This window comes from Oncorhynchus nerka, linkage group LG15 (assembly GCF_034236695.1).
Source record: "Oncorhynchus nerka isolate Pitt River linkage group LG15, Oner_Uvic_2.0, whole genome shotgun sequence".
Taxonomy (NCBI): domain Eukaryota; kingdom Metazoa; phylum Chordata; class Actinopteri; order Salmoniformes; family Salmonidae; genus Oncorhynchus; species Oncorhynchus nerka.
Window position 1 is genome coordinate 64,373,667 of NC_088410.1, and position 20,732 is coordinate 64,394,398.

Below are 20,732 nucleotides of genomic sequence, written 5' to 3' on the forward strand. Positions count from 1 at the left end.
CAGTGCCAGACGTGTCCCCCTGCTTAAGCCAGTACATGTCCAGGCCCATCTGAAGTTTGCTGGAGAGCATTTGGATGATCCAGAAGAAGATTGGGAGAATGTCATATGGTCAGATGAAACCAAAATAGAACTTTTTGGTAAAAACTCAACTCGTCGTGTTTGGAGGACAAAGAATGCTGAGTTGCATCCAAAGAACACCATACCTACTGTGAAGCATGGGGGTGGAAACATCATGCTTTGGGGCTGTTTTTCTGCAAAGGGACCAGGATGACTGATCCGTGTAAAGGAAAGAATGAATGGGGCCATGTATCGTGAGATTTTGAGTGAAAACCTCCTTCCATCAGCAAGGGCATTGAAGATGAAACGTGGCTGGGTCTTTCAGCATGACAATGATCCCAAACACACCGCCCGGGCAACGAAGGAGTGGCTTCGTAAGAAGCATTTCAAGGTCCTGGAGTGGCCTAGCCAGACTCCAGATCTCAACCCCATACAAAATCTTTGGCGGGAGTGAAAGTCTGTGTTGCCCAGCAACAGCCCCAAAACATCACTGCATGGAGGAATGGGCCAAAATACCAGCAACATTGTGTGAAAACCTTGTGAAGACTTACAGAAAAGGTTTGACCTCTGTCATTGCCAACAAAGGGTATATAACAAAGTATTGAGATAAACTTTTGTTATTGACCAAATACTTATTTTCCACCATAATTTGCAAATAAATTCATAAAAAATCCTACAATGTGATTTTCTGGATTTTTTTCTTCTCATTTTGTCTGTCATAGTTGAAGTGTACCTATGATGAAAATTACAGGCCTCTCTCATCCTTTTAAGTGGGAGAACTTGCACAATTGGTGGCTGACTAAATACTTTTTTGCCCCACTGTACAAAGAAATGTCTTTCTGTCTAGTCGTAGACATATAGGGCCTTCAAAAAGTATTCATATCCCTTGTCTTATTCAACAATTTGTTGTTACAGCCTGAATTCAAAATTGATTAAATACTGTTTTTTTTGTCACCAATCTACACAAAATACCCCATAATGACAAAGTGAAAACATGTTTTAAGAAATGTTAGCAAATTTATTGAAAATAAAATAAGGAAATATCTCATTTACATAAGTATGTTTATTTTACTTTAGTTTATTTTGTAAATATTTTCTTAACTGCATTATTGGTTAAAGTCTTGTAAGGAAGCATTTCACAGTAAGGTGTATTCATCCTGTTGTATTCAGCGCATGTGACAAATAACATTTTATTAGACTTGATTTAGATTTTCAAACTGATTTATTCCAAAACTGTAACTAGGCCACTCAGGAACATTCAATGTTGTGTTTCAAGCAACTCCAGTGTATATTTGGCCTTGTTTTGGGTTATTCTTCTGCCGAAATGTGAATTAGTCTCCCAGTGTCTGCTAGAAAGCAGACGGAACCAGGTCTTCCTCTAGGATTTTGCCTGTGCTTAGCTCAATTTCATTTATTTTTATCCTAAAAGAAAACTCCCTAGTCCTTGCCAATGACAAGCATACCCATAACATGATGCAGCCCCTAACATATGTGTTGTGTTGGATTTGCCCCTAACATTACACTTAGGGAATGTTGACCTGTTTAAAGGTCTTACATCCGCTGCAGAGAGCGTGATCACACAGTCATCTGGAACAGCTGATGCTCTCATGTATGTTTCAGTGTTACTTGCATTGATGCGAGAATAGAGGTTATTTAGCTCGTCTGGTAGGCTCGTGTCACTGGGCAGCTCTCGGCTGTGCTTCCCTTTGTAGTCTGTAATAGTTTGCAAGCCGTGCCACATCCGACGAGTGTTGGAGCCGGTGTAGTACGATTCGATCTTAGTCCTGTATTGACGCTCTGTTTGTTTGATGGTTCGTCGGAGGGCATAGCAGGATTTCTTATAAGCTTCCGGGTTAGAGTCCCGCTCCTTGAAAGTGGCAGCTCTACCCTGTAGCTCAGTGCGAATGTTGCCTGTAATCCATGGCTTCTGGTTTGGGTATGTACGTACAGTCACTGAGGGGACAACATCATCGATGAACTTATTGATGAAGCCAGTGATTGATGTGGTGTACTCCTCAATGGCATTGGAAGAATCCCGGAACATATTCCAGTCTATGATAGCAAAACAGTCCTGTAGTTTAGCATCTTCTTCATCTGACCACTTTTTTATAGACCAAGTCACTGGTGCTTCCTGCTTTAATTTTTGCTTGTAGGCAGGAATCAGGAGGATAGAGTTATGGTCAGATTTGCCAAATGGAGGGTGAGGGAGAGCTTTGTACGTGTCTCTGTGTGTGGAGTAAAGGTGGTCTAGAATTGTTTTCTCCCTCTGGTTGCATATTTAACATGCTGATAGAAATTAGGTAAAACTGATTTAAGTTTCCCTGCATTAAGGTCCCCGGCCACTAGGAGCGCCGCCACTGGATGAGCGTTTTCCTGTTTGCTTATGGCGGAATACAGCTCATTGAGTACAGTTTTAGTGCCAGAAAAAACACAGATGAAAACTCTCTCGGTAGATGTGTGGTCTACTGCTTATCATGAGATACTCTACCCCAGGCTAGCAAAACCCAGAGACTTCCTTAGATATCGTGCACCAGCTATTGTTTACAAAAATGCATAGACCCCCGTCCTGTGTCTTATCAGAGGCTGCTGTTCTGTCCTGCCGATAGAGTGTATAACCCGCCAGCTGTATGTTCTTAATGTCGTCGTTCAACCACAACTCGGTGAAACATAAGATATTACAGTTTTTAATGTCCCGTTGGTAGTATATACCTGCTTTTAGTTCGTCCCATTTATTTTCCAGCGATTGAATGTTAGCTAGCAGGACGGAAGGCAAGGGCAGATTAGCCACTCGTCACCTGATCCTCACAAGGCATCCTGATCTGTTTCCGTGAAACCTACGTTTCCTTTTCCAGCAAATCACGGGGATCTGGGCCTGGTCGGGTGTCCGTAATTTATCCCTTGCGTCCGACTCATTGAAGAAGAACTCCTCGTCCAATTTGAGGTGAGTAATCCCAGGTCTGACGTCCAGAAGCTCTTTTCGGCCATAAGAGATGGTAGCAGCAACATTATGTACAAAACAAGTTACAAACAAAGCAACAAACAAAAAAATCCAAATAAATGGTTGGATAAGAGCCGATAAGACAGCAGCTCTACACTCCGGCTGCATCTTTTCCAAATTCTGGGGAATTTGAAATAGTTGTCGCTGTTTTTACTTTATAACTGTTCGATTCCTGTGTATATTTACTAATTTACAGTAGTAGTCTGAAAGCGTGTAAAAAATATATATATTGATTGCTATTAAATAGCATTTCCAGTTTGAACAGGAACACCCGGTATAACCGGAAGGGGCTTGCAATTTTCAGCAGTGTAGGTTTACTTGAATTACTTACCTGGCCAGAGTATTTTTTATGCCCAAGGTACTCGACTTTAATAAATGAACCAATATTATAATTTAATTTGTGTCGTGAAATTATATTTTTTCCTGATTTAATTTAGGTGAATACAAGAAAACCCAAAGATCTAAGTTGTTTGAGGTTATTTCAAATCAATGTGCATTTAAGGAGTTTATGAGAAGTTTCCATTCTATCACTGACTTTTTCATGAGTCCTTTGTAATGGTTCACTACAATGGGGTCGGCAAGTCTCTATTTAACCTTGGATTTGGCTCAAGTACATGGACAGTAACCTGCTCTGCCTCCCATTGCAGGAGCAAGTGTGCAGCAGCTCAGCAGCTCTAGCAACCAACCCCTTTTCCTTGGATAGCGGACAGACCAGATATATACAGTTGAGATGTTTTGGCACTGGCCTACACAAAATACCTCATAATATCAAAGTGGAAATATGTTTTTAGAAATGTTTATAAATTAATAAAAAATTAAAAGCTGAAATATCTTGAGTCAATAAGTGTTCAGCCCTTTTGTTATGGCAAGCCTAAATAAGTTCAGGAGTAAAAATGTGCTTAACTAGTCACATAATGACCTGCATTTTGAATGACTACCTCATCTCTGTACCCCACACATACAATAATCTGTAAGGTCCCTCAGTCGAGCAGTGAATTTGAAACACAGATTTAACCAAAAAGACCAGGGAGGTTATCCAATGCCTCACAAAGAATGACACCTATTAGTAGATCGGTAAAAATAAAAAATAAAGCTGACATTGAATATCCCTTTGAGCCTGGTGATGTTATTAATTACACTTTGGATACACACTTTGGATTGTGTATCAATACACCGAGTCAATACAAAGATACAAGCGTTCTTCCTAAATTGCCGGAAGGGAAGGAAGCCAGGTCAATGCTGACTTTAAAACAGTTACAGAGCTTAATGGCTATGATAGCAGAAAACTGAGGATGGATCAACAACACTGTAGTTACTTCACAATACTAACCTAATTGACAGAGTGAAAAGAAGGAATCCTGTACAGAATAACATGCATCCTGTTTGCAACAAGACACAAAAAATGTGGCAAACCAATTCACTTTTTGCCCTGAGTACAAAGTGTTATGTTTGGGGAAAATCCAATATAACACATTACTGAGTACCACGCTCCAAATTTAAACCATATTGGTGGCTGCATCATGTTATGGTATGCTTGTAATCATTAAGCACTGGGGAATTGTTTAGGATAAAAAATAAATGGAATGGAGTTAAGCATAGGCAAAATCCTAGAGGAAAACCCAGTTCAGTCTTCTTTTGCCCAGACACTGGGAGAGGAATTCGCCTTTCAGCAGGACAATAACCTAAAACCCAAGGCCAAATCTACACTGGAGTTGCTTACCAAGAATACAGTGAATGTTCCTGCATCGCTGAGTTACAGTTTTGACTTAAATCTGCTTGAAATTCTATGGCAAGACTTGAAAATGGTTGTCCGGCAATGATCAACAACCAATTTGACAGCGCTTGAAGAGTTATTTAAATAATAATGGGCTAATATTGTACAATCCAGGTGTGCAAAGCTCTTAGAGACTTACCCAGAAAGACTCACAGCTGTAATCACTGCCAAAGTTGTTTCTAACATGTATTGACTCAAGGGTGTGAATACTTATATAAATGAGATATTTCTGTATTTCATTTTCAATAAATTTGCAAAAATGTCTTCAAACATGTTTTCACTTTGAATCCATTTGAATTCTGGCTGTAATACAACAAAATGTGGAATAAGTTAAGGGGTATGAATATTTTTTAAAGGCACTGTAGCTGTTCAAATGCTCCTGAATAGAATATCTGGGTGGTCAGATTTATCCTTTGTCCTTTTGAGACAAATGAGTGACATCATTTCGCCAGTGCCTTGCTCTTCCACAGGGGGCTTACTACACTGTAAAGGCGAGGGAGTGAATTTGACAGTAACTTACAGGCAGCTCAGTGGCAAGTACATTTCTGTATTTCATATTGCAGTACAGCTACTGTAATCGAAATACAGTATGTAAGCAAGCACTATGTAATGACACACAGTACAATACCGTAGAATTGACTGTATAATACTGTGAAAAAGTAAATGCTACCATAATCATAATGAGTGAATGAATGAAATTCATTGAGGGGAGGGGTTTGTATTTCACAGTATTTTACTGTAATTACACGGAATTGGTGCAAGCAGGTTGGCTGCTAGGTAATGCGTTTACATATTACAGCATAGGGGAGAGTGGGGTAAGCTGAGCCATTTCTTACATTCAGAGTCACTATGTCAAGGGAAATATATTTTCTTTCTAACAAAGATATCTACATATATTTCAGGATGTTGTGTATCCCTGGAAATAATCAGAATTCATGTAAACATAACAGTTTTGAAAACATAGCTTGTACAAAAAAGTGGTCTCTTGGCACAACTTACCCCGGATATGGGGTAAGTCGCGTAAAAGGACAGGGTAAGTTGAGCCGCCTTGGGGTACGTGGGTGATGGAGTCCTGTGACAGTGGGTCATAGTGCTGGTAGGTCAAAGTTTAATTTGTGGAATGGGTTTTGGTATATTGTTTATCTTAAATGTATGCCTACATTCAGATATAGATCTCTCAGTTCAATATCACTTACCCTTCCATTTCTTGACCAGTTGTCTGGGACAGGGACGTTGTTTCGATGTGCCAATTCGTAGAAACGTTCTCTGCATTTGAGGCTACTAAGCCCATGAAACTGGTCTGTGAAATTCTTGATATATTTAGGAAGCTCAGACTCCATGTCATCAGATAAGACCTCGTGTTCCTCTGCTACTCTCTCATAGCCTCTCTTTCGCACAGATACATGTTATTTTTCTTTTTTGTCAATGTACCTCTTCAGTGTCATCCAGTCTATTTATTCATCCCTTAGTGCTGCTCAAATGGACTTTATCCCTTCTCTCACGTCGTTGGCTGCTCTCTGAAGAACCTCAAAGGGGGCTAAACCCCTGCTTATTTTACATTTCTATATACACAGGGCATGATGATGTCTGCTCTGTAACAATACAAATGTTGAGTTCATATGCATGCCATATTGCAAAAATACTATGCATATTATGCATAAAACAGACCAAATATAATCATAATTTGTATGGTATAGTGGCCATTGGCTCAACTGGCCCCAAGGCAAACATTTGGACTACATTAGCCCACACAGCTACAAGGATGCACTTTCATACTAGGTTTAGGAACTTATATTGTAGCTTAAAGAGAAACCAACTGATGTATGAAACAATCTAAAACAATCTACTTTGCTTTAGATTCAAGCATCATGAAACATATAACACAATCAATTATTTTAACTTTGTTCAAATACATTTTTTGGACCTAACTTGCTTACCACTTTTTCTATGTGGTTTCTTCCTCCACAGACTCCATCAAATGATATACCTCTTCCTAAATATTCGGCCGAATGATTAATTCTGTGTATGGTTTCCTAGAATCAAGGGGTGGCACAACTAAAACTTTTGCTCAACTTATACCGCTCTCCCCTATCAATGAATATTTGGTGTTTTATATCACTTGCACTTATAGAGGCCTGAACAAAGGCTTCCAAACTGGCAGCAACTACAGAGCAAAACAGACCAAAAGAACATAGCAAAATGCTCAACCTGTACAGGTTTAAGACTTGTTGCCACTTCAATCTGTCCCCTATACATGGAGCATTCTAACCACGCAATATAGCCTCTTACAAGGCACTCCTCAAAATATGTTAATGAGACAGATACAACAATACCATGCACCCACTAGCGGTCAAAATGTTTTTGGTGCTCCAAAAATTCAGTGCGTTACTGTATTCTGTGGGGTGGAATTACAGTACCATTTGAAATACAGCAATTCTTTCCCACCACCCACAACATTTTCCCACAATGCACCAAAATTGTATAGTATGCTGCAGTAAAACGTTTCACAGTATTTTAATGTTGATAATACCCCAAATTAACGTATAAATTAGTTTTCCATTACAGTGTAGGGTGGATGGCCCCCACTCTCTCAGCATTCCAGTTGGGTCACTAAGGATGAGGGACTTTTCAGTATGAGACAAAATAGCCCATGATTATGTCCCATCGTCCCCTTAATCTGAGTCAAAGGGCTCTCCGTCATTGGAGTAGACCCGTCACCTCTCGCCCCAGACACTACGCCGGTGCATATAGGGAGAGTAATGGGGAGATATTCACCACCCATAGGGTGGGGGGCAGTCCAGGAGGACTGAACGGTACCGGATTGACCTCCAGGGTTCCGGCATGCTCATATGAATACCATTCTCTGCCTTTTCTGCAGCGTTGTCACATCCTTTTCAGGACGGATGGCATGACTGCACTGGCGTGTATCAACTGGCTCACCAGAAGCGATAGCCAAGGAAGCGCTGGTTAGCGGAGTTAATGCTACTCTTTTACGACCAGCCCTAGCAGCTCCCGTTAAGCAGAGGTCTACTGACCCAAGAGAACAGAGAGACCATACAGAGTGCCAGGGCCCTTTCCACACGCTCACTGTATAATGAAGTGGCATGTGATATGTCGTTTTATGAAGGGTGCACGTCGCTTACGCCCAGTGCCAAATCCTTTAGTCCCATTTTGGGGCATGTGCTTGAGGCTACTTCGGAGCAGCCATTTGAGCTACTGGAATGCATTGAGCTCTCTCTTTCAAACCACTTTACCATAGCCTTTATGTCCACAAAGTGAGTGAGTGAGCTGTTTGCACTGTCAGTCCACCACTCGTGCCTGGAATTTGCCACAGGGTTATCCAAGGTTACCTTACAGCCTAACCCCACCTTTGTGCCTAAAGTCAGCAATGCGTGTAATAGCCTCACTTTGGAGCTTTTTTATTTTTCTTCCACAGAAGAAGAGTGTCTCAATTATTTATGTCCATTACGCGATTTACGCACCTACTGTACATTGACATGATGAGAGCTTTACGGAGGAGCAACCAGCTCTTTGTCTCCTGGGCACCTCTCCACACTGGTAGGCCCCTCTCTCGTCAACGGCTATTCCATTGGATAATGGAGGCTGTCATATTAGCCTAAGGGCCCATTCCACCAGAGGCATGGCTACATCATGGGCATTGTTCAAAGGCATCTCTGTACAAGAGATTTGTGATGCTGTATATTGTGCTACCCCTTATTCATAGGTTGCACATCTGTCACTCGGTCGCGTCCTGCCATTGTTATGAACGTTCTCAAACCGCCCTCTACTGGCAGTGCAATAGTGGTGCCCTAAAGTCATGATAAGCCCAGTCATTCTGGACCGGAGGCTAATGACTGTTTAGTCTAAATTACACTATAGGGCCTGGAAATACGATGACATTACTAAAGTAGTCAAATAGTTAGTAAGAAACAACTTTGCCAGCATTATCATGTCATCAAATTTACTTTAGACAGATGGCAATGTTGTCATTAGCTAGCAAAGTTCATCATAAATAGCTAGCAATGCTAATGTTAGCAAGATAAAAGGTTTTTCTACTATTTTTTGCCTCCTTTTGAATGCACTTTTGCTGGAATCTTCATCAGCGCTCGTTGACGATGCATTGAGTAGAATGCTCAGTTGGGCATCAGTCCAAAACTAATGTTTCAAACAATATTGAATAGGTGAATACCTTTATGAGGTTTTACTGACTGGAGGTCACTGCGCCTTCCTGGCACATACGTTCCTCAGTGTCGGAGCCTCTGAGGGGTGTCACTGTCGGGACAGTTTTGGCTTCGGAGAGCATATCTGTGATACTGGTAGTGGGCTATATCCCATTGTGAGCTACCAAAACTAATATTTCAAAGAGAACGTAAAGGGATACTTCAAGATTTTGGCAATGAAACCCTTGATCTACTACCCCAGCGTCAGATAATCTTGCGGATATCATTTTTATGTCTCTGTGTCCAGTATGAAGGAAGATAGAGGTATTTTCGTAAGCCAATGCTAACTAGTGTTAACGCAATGACTGGAAGTCATAGACTAACACTAATTAACAATTGTGCTAACGCTAGTTAGAAACTTCCTTCAAACTACACGCAGAGACATAAAAATGGTATCATCTTGTTCATCTGACTGGGGAAGTAGATAAAGGGCTTCATTGACAAAATCCCAAAGTGTCCCTTTGAGATTACTGTTGTAACCCCGGGTTGTCTGATAGTAGAGTGAGGCATCTCACCGCGCTTCCCTGTTTGCAAGCGTGTGAGGGCGAAATATATGCTTGAAAATGACCAGAAGGCAGATCCGACAGATGTTGTGTGATCTGAGCCTCCATAGTGATCCACATTAGGAGACATCTTTCATTGTGAGATACCTCACTCTATTATCAGAGAACCGGGGTTACGAAAGTAACCTTAAGCAACCTCAAGTAACCTTGACAGACAAACAGATGCGATCGACCAATGAACTAAAAGAGACAGTTGATCAGATTCTCTGGTAGGCGCGGCCTACCTGGTACCCCTAACTCAAACTCAGCTCAAATGTTATAAGTCGAAACGGTCTTCTGTCTCAGTGTCACACATCTTTTGGCCATGTGTCGGACTCACTCTCGCTCATGATGTATTCGTTCCAGTCGAAGCCCTTACTGCCATTGGCCAGGAAGTTCTCAGTGGAGTTGATTGGCCAGATGACACATTTCTGCCGCAGGTTGCCCATGAAGAGCTGTAGTCCAATCAAGGCGAAGACACTGAGACAGAAGACCGTGAGGATCATAACGTCTGACAATTTCTTCACCGATTGAACTAGAGCACCGACGATGGTCTTGAGTCCTGGGGGGAGGAACCGGACATAAGCATTCACACACACACACATACGTGCACACACACACACACACACACGTATGTATGTGTTTGTGTACACACATACATATAAAACACACAAGCACACATACATACACACAAACAAAGAGAAATGGGCATTGCTGGAAAGTACAAGCTTAGCTATGAATTATTTGTATAGAGTTTATATAGTAGTAATACAGTGGTAGTACAGTAGTCCATCTCATAAAAGTGCATTTGTTCAAGTTAACATCAAACCAAAACTATTGCTGTGTTTTGAATTACCAACATCTAAATTTGGACAGGTATAACAGAAGTATTCTAAACTGCAGGCGTATGTGTAATAATAATAATAATAATAATAATGCTTATGGTTGATATATTTTCCTCTATTTTCCATGAAGAAAGATGTATTCAAGTCAAAAACGTTGATACCTCAATGGTGACTGTGTTCCATATTGTTAGTTACTGTTAAGTCATATTGAACTAAATTATAGCGAGAATAGGATCCTTGATAACTACGTCAAACAATAGCACAATAATTAAAGACACATACAAAACAGCCAGAAGATGGTCAGATATTCAGGCACCTTAAACACCACAACATAGAAACACAACAACATTGAGACTGCCCCTACATGAGATTTCCATAAGACTGACACACTTCAGTGACGATAAGAATACTCCTCAAATGCTCTAAATCAACCAAATTACACTGAGGCAGGCTACATCAAAATGATTCTAAAAACCTAATGGGTGATGTAGTTGTGGAGGGATACCAATTTAGGAATTGTTTATGTTAATTTATAACATTATGTGAATAAATGTTTTATGTCATTTAGATGCCCTTATGTTATTTTTCTGTTCAAGTCCGGGTTTCACAGGCAGTGTAGAACATCCTTGGAAACAGTAGGGCCACTCTCATATCAAATATATGGAAACAACTACAAAATATCCACCAGATTGACCAAACACAGCAGCACAGCACAACGAAGAGAGAGCGTAGGACTGGGCTCAGTCAGAGGAGGAAGAAGTGAGAAGAGAAGAGAGGACAGGTGAGGGAGGCAAGGGTTAGGGGGACAAGGGTTAGGGGGGACAAGAAGAAATGACAGGTTGCATGCAGGTCATTTAAACGCCAAGGCTAAAGGAATTGACTCCATGTCATCATCACCTGTCTGTCTGGCAACCGGAATGGTGACTTAGCTTGGTTCCCATCCTAGGCACCCCCATCATGTCCCACTGGTGCTGTGTGGTGTGATCTCCACTGGGTGAGCCTTTTAGGCTGGAGCCCCTTTAGATCAGAGGCCTACACTGGAGACTGAGCCAACACTACTTACTGGACTAGATGTATTTTATGCACAAATTCACATTCACTTCCTGCCCCAGACACTTGTTCAACAACACTTTTGCACCATTAGAGTGTTCTGCAGTTGAAGTTTCTACAAAATCTCAAAAGGCTAACAGATACTGGGAACAAATAATGAGTCAGTGTGGTGTGTGTTACATAAAACCTAACTGATTTACAATCCAACACTTCCAATGGTGCAATGTATAAACTGCCCCTGTGCCAATATCTCAACTCCCCCAGAGAAAGAGCCTTCAGTTGGATCTCCAATGTATTTGCATATCACTGTGTTTATGTCCTTTAATTAATTTCTCTGTTGTGTTTATGCCTTATTTTCCCAGGATAAACAGAAACGAGAAGTCCACATTCAGGATTCACTGCTATAGTCATATCTGAATGGAATTCAAAGTAAAGAAGCTCCTTAAAAGCCAGAGTTGTAAGATAAAAAAAAGCAGGTATCTTGAAAAGCTTCATGCAGCGTATAACGTGTTGTCAAACTAGGCTTGGCAGTCTTAAGAAAGGAAATGTTCTTCAGAGTGCTCCATTATTGTCAGGGGACAATTGTTTTCATTCAGAAACGTGATGTGTTTTAAGTCTGTGGCATAGATACATCAGTGTTTAAGATTGTGACAACAACTAAGGTAGAAATTTGAACCCAAACTAATCAAATGTCCTAAAAATATGTATTCACCTGCAGTACCAGTTAAAAGTACCAGTCAAAAGTACCAGTCAAAAGTTCCCTGTGGACAGTACCTGTCCAACAAAGAGTGATAATGTGTTCATAGCCACCAATTGAATGAATATACAGTACCAGTCAAAAGTTTGGACACACCTACTCATTCAAGGGTTTTTCTTTATTTTTACTATCTTCTACATTGTAGAATAATAGTGAAGACATCAAAACTATGAATTGACACATATGGAATCATGTAGTAACCAAAAAAGTGTTTCAAATATATTTTAGATTTGAAATTCTTCAAAGTAGCCACCCTTTAACTTGATGACAGCTTGCACACTCTTGAAGGAACACAATCACCTTTTTTGGTTACTACATGTTTCCATATGTCTTATTTCATAGTTTTGATGTCTTCACTATGTACAATGTAGAAAATAGTACAAATAAAGAAAAACCCTTGAATGAGTAGGTGTGTCCAAACGTTTGAATGATACTGTATATTCATTCAATTGGTGGCTATGAACACATTATCACTCTCTGTTGGACAGTGAATCGAACCTCTCTGAAGTCTGAAGAGATACTCATGCATGGTCGAAATAAGAAATGCCTACAAATACAATGTGTGAGTGTGAAACCCTTGTCTATCACTTTGACTTTGAGGTTAAGATGGCAATAATAATAACTATTCTTTAGTTTTTTTTAAAAATGTGAACAATATAATTTCTACTGTTCCTCATACTAAGACTCTGAGTTTTCCCTAACCAAGGGAGGGTTATCAACTAGGCCCTGAAGTTTTACCTGGGGGGAAAGTCGGGCTCCTACCCATACTATCTGGTGTCAATATACTGTATGAGGCTGTTAATGTCACTTTGAGGGAGACTCCTATTAAAATAATTATACGAAATTTGATGTGTATCCCACCCACTTATTTTAGGCTGTTTGTCTTTTAGTATGTCATATCAGGGCCACCTTTTCCACTTAACACCACAAGACCGCAAGTAGACTGCTAAGCCTAACAAAAATGTATTGCTACCATTTTTGATTGTTTGAAAAATAAAAAGTAAACAAAACAGGTATCATTTCTGATGCATCCTCTTTAAGAGTCTAAAGTAATAAGAAATGATGCGAATCCAATTCATGAGAAATCAAAATAAGCTCAGCCTTAGTATGTAAATGGGAGTCTCACCTGGAATGACTGAAATAGTTTTCAATGCTCGGAGAACCCTGAACGTTCTCAGCGCCGAGACATTCCCCAGGTCCACAAATTCTGTTACATATCTGTAACGGGGTAGGATCACACACAGAACAAAACACCATGACACAAAAAAACAAACGGTAACACACACACAAACCCACTGATCAAAAGCGCGGACGACGCGCAAGTGCCTGACACCAGCACCCCACCAGAAGAAGATGACGGGCAGGAGGAGTGGACACCACAGCGCACGCGAGAGAGAAGCACCTATCCCTCCAGGAGAGAGGAGCGAATGTGGAAGAGGAAACGAAAGGAAACGGAAACAAAAACACACCTACAGTGCCTTCAGAAAGTATTCATACCCCTTAACTTATTTCACATTTTGTTGCGTTACAGCCTGAATAAAAAATGGACTGAACATGGTTTTTCTTCACCCATCTACACACAATACCCCATAATGACAGTGAAAACATGTTTTTAGGAATCTCTAGCAAATTTATAAAAAATGAGATGCAAAAATATCTCATTTACATAAGTATTCACACCCCTGAGTCAATACATGTTATGGAATCCTCTTTGGCAGTATTCACACCCCTGAGTCAATACATGTTATGGAATCCTCTTTGGCAGCGTTTACAACTGTGAGTCTTTCTGGGTAAGTCTCTAAGGGGCCGATCCCGACCAAACAATTTATGCCTTTACTACGCACGCCTTTCCTATCCACTTATTAGTATTTGGTATTCAGACTTGCCTTATTCAATAGCATAATGCGCTCTGCAGGTGTGGCTACCTTCCGAGCTCTGAATACGTTTCATTCAACCATTGAAAACCCTCCCACTTGCTGGCCAACAGATTTTCTTGTGGAGTTTTCATTCAATTGGGTTTTCAGTACTTTTATCTTAAGCCATCCCTTTAAATACGGTTCACCTTTAATTCAAATTTGGTCGACAGACTACATAGAATACATAGTGAGAACGGGTTCAGAATATAGGGACCAATGAATGAAATCCATCTATACATATTTGTCTCCGTTTCAGCACCAACTGGTAGATATAAAAATACTTTTATATCGTTTGTTTTTGGGAGAGCCTTTATGGACACGCATGGACAGTTTTATGTTTATAACTAAAACATATAGTGGTTTTATTCATCCTGAAAGTTGTGATAATCAATCCATCACTATGAAAAAGGGGCCTCAATACATGTCATGTTGATGTGATTTTCAGTTGGCTTCCATATGGTTGGTTTCACACTCATCTTCATGGATCATAAAGAAAAATCATCTGAAACAATTGCTATGTGTATTTATAATCCCCTTCTCCAAACTGATCACTCATTTACCTAGCTCTTATCAATAAATCCTATCAAGTTGTAAATTATAATGCATGGAGAATGGTGGTATTTATATCAACAACAAATGGTAGGTTCGCTAGACCTTGTTCATGGTTTCGCACGTAAAGGTGTTATTAGGTGTTATTATTAGGGAAGTAAGTCAAAGTCAGAATACAGCTTATCTGTAGACACTGTTGGGGGTTGTTTCCTTGTTCCTTGTCAATCATTGGCTCATTGGTGAAATTAGCATTATGACAATATCTTTAATTAAATCATTAAAAATCCTTTATTAATGCAATTGCAGACAGAAGTTGACAACAGGAACATAACGCATGTTTCCGAGTAAGTTCTGCAAAATATAAAAGGTCCCAATTTATTTTATTAAACCCGAAGTCCAGCCCTAGTGATGTCACTGCCTAAGTCATTATCTTCTCCTCTTGAGACCAAAACCATGCCTACTCAACACTAAAACTCTTGTTTATATAGCTATCTAAAAGCTTAGCAGTAAATGTCCAAGTTGATTTATAGTGGAATGTCTGACTAATCTCTTATCTCTTACACTCCCCTGCAGAGTTCTGTCTTCACAGTCACACATTTCTCAGACAGTTTCTTCGTAAGAGGCAGAGAGCCTAGAAAAGTACTGTAGAACAATATTAAACCTCATAATGTATATATATATTGTTAATCTGTAGTCAAGGACCCTATAAATGTAAGGAGGGATGGGACTTATAACCCCTCCCCTTCTATTAATACAACATAAGCATAATCAATTATTATAATACATCAAACATTTGGTACAGCCCCTATCATGACCCCTAGGTGAACCCCTTTAAACACACCTCCGCCACACCTTCATTTATTCAAACTCCACCTAAAACTAATAATGGGTGAATAGCATACTATTCTCTTGCTTAAGTTCAAGGTCAGTATATGCATAGAGAGAAAAGCGCATAAAAAGGGAATTACATTCAATTTGCGGCACTTAACTCAGGTCAGAATATGGGCCTATGAGCTTTACACACCTGGATTGTACAATATTTGCGCATTATTCTTTTTAAAATTCTTCAAGCTCTGTCAAGTTGTTATTGATCATTGCCAGACAGCCATTTCCGAGTCTTGCCATACATTTTCAAGCCGATTTAAGTCAAAACTGTAACTAGGCCACTCAGGAACATTCAATGTTGTCTTTTTAAGCTACCCCAGTGCATATTTAGCCTTGTGCCTTAGGTTATTGTCCTGCTGAAAGGTGAATTTGTCGTCCCGTGTCTGTTGGAAAGCACACTGAACAAGGTTTCCGTCTAGGATTGTGTGTGTGCTTAGCTCTATTCTGTTTATTTTTATCCCCCCCAAAAACTCCCTAATCCTTGTCAATGACAAGCATACACATAACATGATGCAGCCACCACCATTCTTGAAAATATGAAGAGTGGTACTCAGTGATGTGTTGGATTTGCTTTTAGGTTCATACTTTTTTTGCAGTTTTACTTTAGTGCCTTATTGCAAACAGGGGTTGTACTGTGGAGTAACTACAATGTTATTGATCCATCCTCAGTTTATCCTATCACAGCTACTCTGTAACTGTTTTAAAGTCAGCATTGGCCTCATGGTGAAATCCCTGAGCAGTTTCCTTCCTCTCCGGCAATTGAGTTAGGAAGGACACCTGTATCTTTGTAGTGACTGTGTGTATTGATACACCATCCATAAGTGTAATTAATAACTTCACCATGCTCAAAGGAATATTCAATGTCTACTTTTTTTTTTACCCATCTACCAATAGGTCTTCTTCTTTGCGAGGCATTGGAAAACCTGCCTGGTCTTTATGGTTGAATCTGTGTTTGAAATTTACTGTTCGACTGAGGGACCTTACAGATAATTGTATGTGCAGAGATGAGGTAGTCATTCAAAAATCATGTTTAACACTATTATTGCGCACAGAGTGATTCCATGGCAATTATTATGTGACTTGTTGAGCAAATTCTTACTCCTGAACTTATTTAGGCTTGCCACAACAAAGTGGTTGAATATTATTGACTCATGACATTTCAGCTTTCATTTGTAATTCATTTGTAAAAAATTCTAAAAACATAATTGCACTTTGACATTATGGGGTATTGTGTGTAGGCCAGTGACACAAATCTCAATTTAATCCATTTTAAATTTAGGCTGTAATATGACAAAATGTGCAAAAAGTTAAGCGGTGTGAATAATTTCTGAAGGCACTATAACACTGACCCATCGTGACTCCCCTGCCCGCACACACACACATGCATAGTCTTACCTGGGATAACAGAAATTGTTTTCACAACCCTGAACGTACGCAGAGCTGACAAATTGCCTAGTTTACAAACTGTGTTATACACCTGCAGAGTGGTTCAGATCACAGTTACTCAACAGCCATTACAGAATGAGAGACAGAAGGCAGAGTTGGGGTCAATGCCATTTCAATTCAGTCAATTCAATAAGTAAACTGAAATTGCAATTGCATTTTTTTTTTCTCGTTGAAAAGAACTGAGAAAAAATGGAATTGGAAGTACAGTTTACTTCCTGAATTGACTGAATTGAAACAGAATTGACCCCAACCTTAAAATAAAAAAAATACAAAAATGAAATAAAGCAAAAGAAAGGAAGATAGGGGGTAAAATGAAATAAAGAAAAAGAAAGGAAGATAGGGGGTAAAATGAAATAAAGAAAAAGAAAGAAGAAGAAATAGGAAGATAGGGGTAAAATGAAATAAAGAAAAAGAAAGGAAGATAGGGGGTAAAATGAAATAAAGAAAAAGAAAGGAAGATAGGGGGTAAAATGAAATAAAGAAAAAGAAAGGAAGATAGGGGGTAAAATGAAATAAAGAAAAAGAAAGGAAGATAGGGGGTAAAATGAAATAAAGAAAAAGAAAGGAAGATAGGGGGTAAAATGAAATAAAGAAAAAGAAAGGAAGATAGGGGGTAAAATGAAATAAAGAAAAAGAAAGGAAGATAGGGGGAAATAAAATGAAATAAATAAAAAAGAAAGGAAGATAGGGGTAAAATGAAATAAAGAAAAAAAAGAAAGGAAGAAATAGGGGTAAAATGAAATAAAGAAAAAGAAGGAAGATAGGGGTAAAATGAAATAAAGAAAAAGAAAGGAAGATAGGGGGTAAAATGAAATAAAGAAAAAGAAAGGAAGATAGGGGGTAAAATGAAATAAAGAAAAAGAAAGGAAGATAGGGGGTAAAATGACATTTTTAAAAAGAAAGGAAGATAGATCAAATTAAATAAAGCAATGCATACATACAATACTCTCTACCTCCGTATCCCTATTTGACCCTTACAATAACTAATTCTAGTAACAACACAATACTCAGATGTTAACATGCAGGAAAGTCTGATATTGGAGGGACTCACAATAGATGGAGAAGACATAAGAGATGGGAGAATATTAAATCAATTATGGCCCAAAATGTTTCACAATATTACACATGTAAATCAGAGAAAATGTATTGTTGCGGCAGGGCAATCATGCATTGCCAAACTCTAACCATTTCAATATTTGCATAACTTTCAATCATCAAAATCTTCCTTTTACCAAATTCTCAGAGACTGCTATCCCTGTTCATTGAAATCATGTTCTTCGGTAGGATATTTTCCCACCAACATTTTCTATTCTCACTTTGAGTTCTGTGTGTGGCTTTGTGCAACGTGTTGTTTTTAAAGAGAGAAACAATGGAGTAATCATACATCATACATTTTACACATCTGTATAAGCTCTACATCATTTCAATGAGCTATGTCACTCTCTAGAATTGAATTAGTGAGCCACAATGTTTAAGTGGCTTCTCTTTGAACAAACCCAAACATGTTTATGTGCCACTCACATAAAACGCAACATTACAAATATACCTGTTCTTACATATACTGTATGTTCAATTGATTGATTGACTCAGTTGAATTAATTATATTATGTTGAATTAGTACTTGGAGACGCTTCTACATCTTGGATTATTTTGCATGTTTTGAAATATTCCCTGATATGGAATGTCCTGCCTGGCCCAACCTTGTCACTCTGGTAGAGTTGGAGGTATAGAGAGAGATGGAGGTGTAGAGAGAGACGAAGGTGCAGAGAGAGATGGAACTTTAGAGAGAGGTGGAGGTGTAGAGAGAGGGATACGGGGAAGAGGTGGACTACTTACGCCATAGAGATCACCATGAAGTCCAGCCAGTTCCATGGATCTCGTAGAAAAGTGAACCCGTCTATACAAAAGCCTCGCGCCACAATCTTGGTAAGCGATTCGAAGGTGTAGATACCTGTGAAGGTATACCTAGAGCAAAATAAGGCGAGAGACAGTGAAAGGGCGAGATATGTGAATAAATGCATACTAGTTTATAAATGTTTTACAAACAGTTTATGAATGTACATAGGGAGTTATAAATCAATACTTACTCTACTATCTTGTTCCATTCTGGAGGATCACTAAACGTCATGAAAACACAGTTGGTCAAAATGGTGCTCATGATGATCATACTGAATACCGTGAGAGGGAAGAGAGTTAAGAAAAGATTGACCATATACATACACCCCACCACCCATCAACATACTGTAGCAACATGGCTGAATATACTGTGAGACATTACAATGACATATATTCCATCGATGAAAGGACAAAGAGAAGGAAGATGTTCCAGAATGATGTGGGACACAAGATCAACGCACAAGGATGATTTGGCCTGTATCACTTCTTTTCTGTTTCTTCAAACAATCAAAAGAAAACATCACAATCACGAGCTCCTTCAACCTTAAGATTGTGCACAATACATAGAATAAGTATATGTGCTTTGTAATTTACGCAAGATAAACAACTAAATCATAATCTCAAAGCAAGACAATGCACCACTTGAAAGGATATGAGTGTATCAAAATCTTAATTGCTATTCGCCTAAAGAGACTAAAAGGGCTGATGACGTACAAGGAGTCCGTGGCGTGAAAGCGGAAGATTGTTTTCCCTTTGTTTAGGACTATAAACGTCTGTGGAGAGAGAGAGAGAGAGAGAGAGAGAGAGAGAGAGAGAGAGAGAGAGAGAGTTGCATTAACAAGAGCAATACAAGTCATGACACATACAGGACATGTATAAAAGACTGTCACTGTGGGCCCCATGCTGAGACAACAGAAATGGAAAGTCATGACTATGGTATACCAAGCTGACTGTTCATTGGCTGATCTGATTCCTGAGCTCCTCTCTGAATCTTAGGGCACACAGAGTGGCTCCACCTATTTTATGGAACTTGCTACTTCAGTTTGCCATGTCCTTTCACTGCAACAATAATTATTTTGTATTACGACTTTAAAAGTTTAAACCCACTTTAACTTGGCACCATTAGGACTGCTCTGTGCATTTCCTCCCAAAAGCAATCAACAAGAGGGTACACCTGATATTGAGATATGAGATATAAACAGAGAATATACCAAACAGTAAGACCACCTTTCTAATATTGAGTTGTGCCCTCAGAACAGCCTCATTTCAAGAACTGGGTTGCAGTTCTTGACACAAACCGGTCTTTTGTCTTGTCCATTCACCCTCTGAGTGGCACACATACACAATACATGTCTCAATTGTCTCAAGATTTAAAAATCCTTCCTTAACCTGCCCCCCCCCCCCCACCCCCTTCATCTACACTGATTGAAGTGGATTTTACAAGTGACATCAATAAGGGATCATAGCTTTCACCTGATTCACCTGGTCAGTCTATGTCATGGAAAGAGCAGGTGTTCTTAACTGTTTTAACACTCAGTGTGTAATGTGATACTGAGGTATAAACAGGGTCTATCCTAAGATGTGCTGAGTCTAACCTTGTGCTTTATGGACACACTAGGGCACAGGGTGAACAGCAAAGAGAACCACAACATCTTCTCTCATTATAGAACAGTAAGACAGAGACTTCTAACCTTAAGTCAACCATGATCTTAATAGTATCTTCAACTAAAGGCCTAGTGTCACGCCCTGACCATAGAGAGCCCTTAGTTCTCTATGGTGTTTAGGTCAGAGCGTGAC

At 39.5% G+C, this 20,732-nt stretch overlaps 1 protein-coding gene across 1 annotated transcript in view; it reads right to left on the reverse strand.

The window, feature by feature from the left end:
* Nucleotides 1-20,732, reverse strand: part of LOC115143113 (sodium channel protein type 8 subunit alpha-like) — a 104,322-nt gene that overhangs the window by 72,004 nt on the left and 11,586 nt on the right. The window contains 5 exon segments of the mRNA XM_065001797.1: nt 9,932-10,153; nt 13,370-13,461; nt 18,876-19,004; nt 19,127-19,216; nt 19,590-19,708. Coding sequence (XP_064857869.1) covers nt 9,932-10,153; nt 13,370-13,461; nt 18,876-19,004; nt 19,127-19,216; nt 19,590-19,708 — 652 coding nt within the window.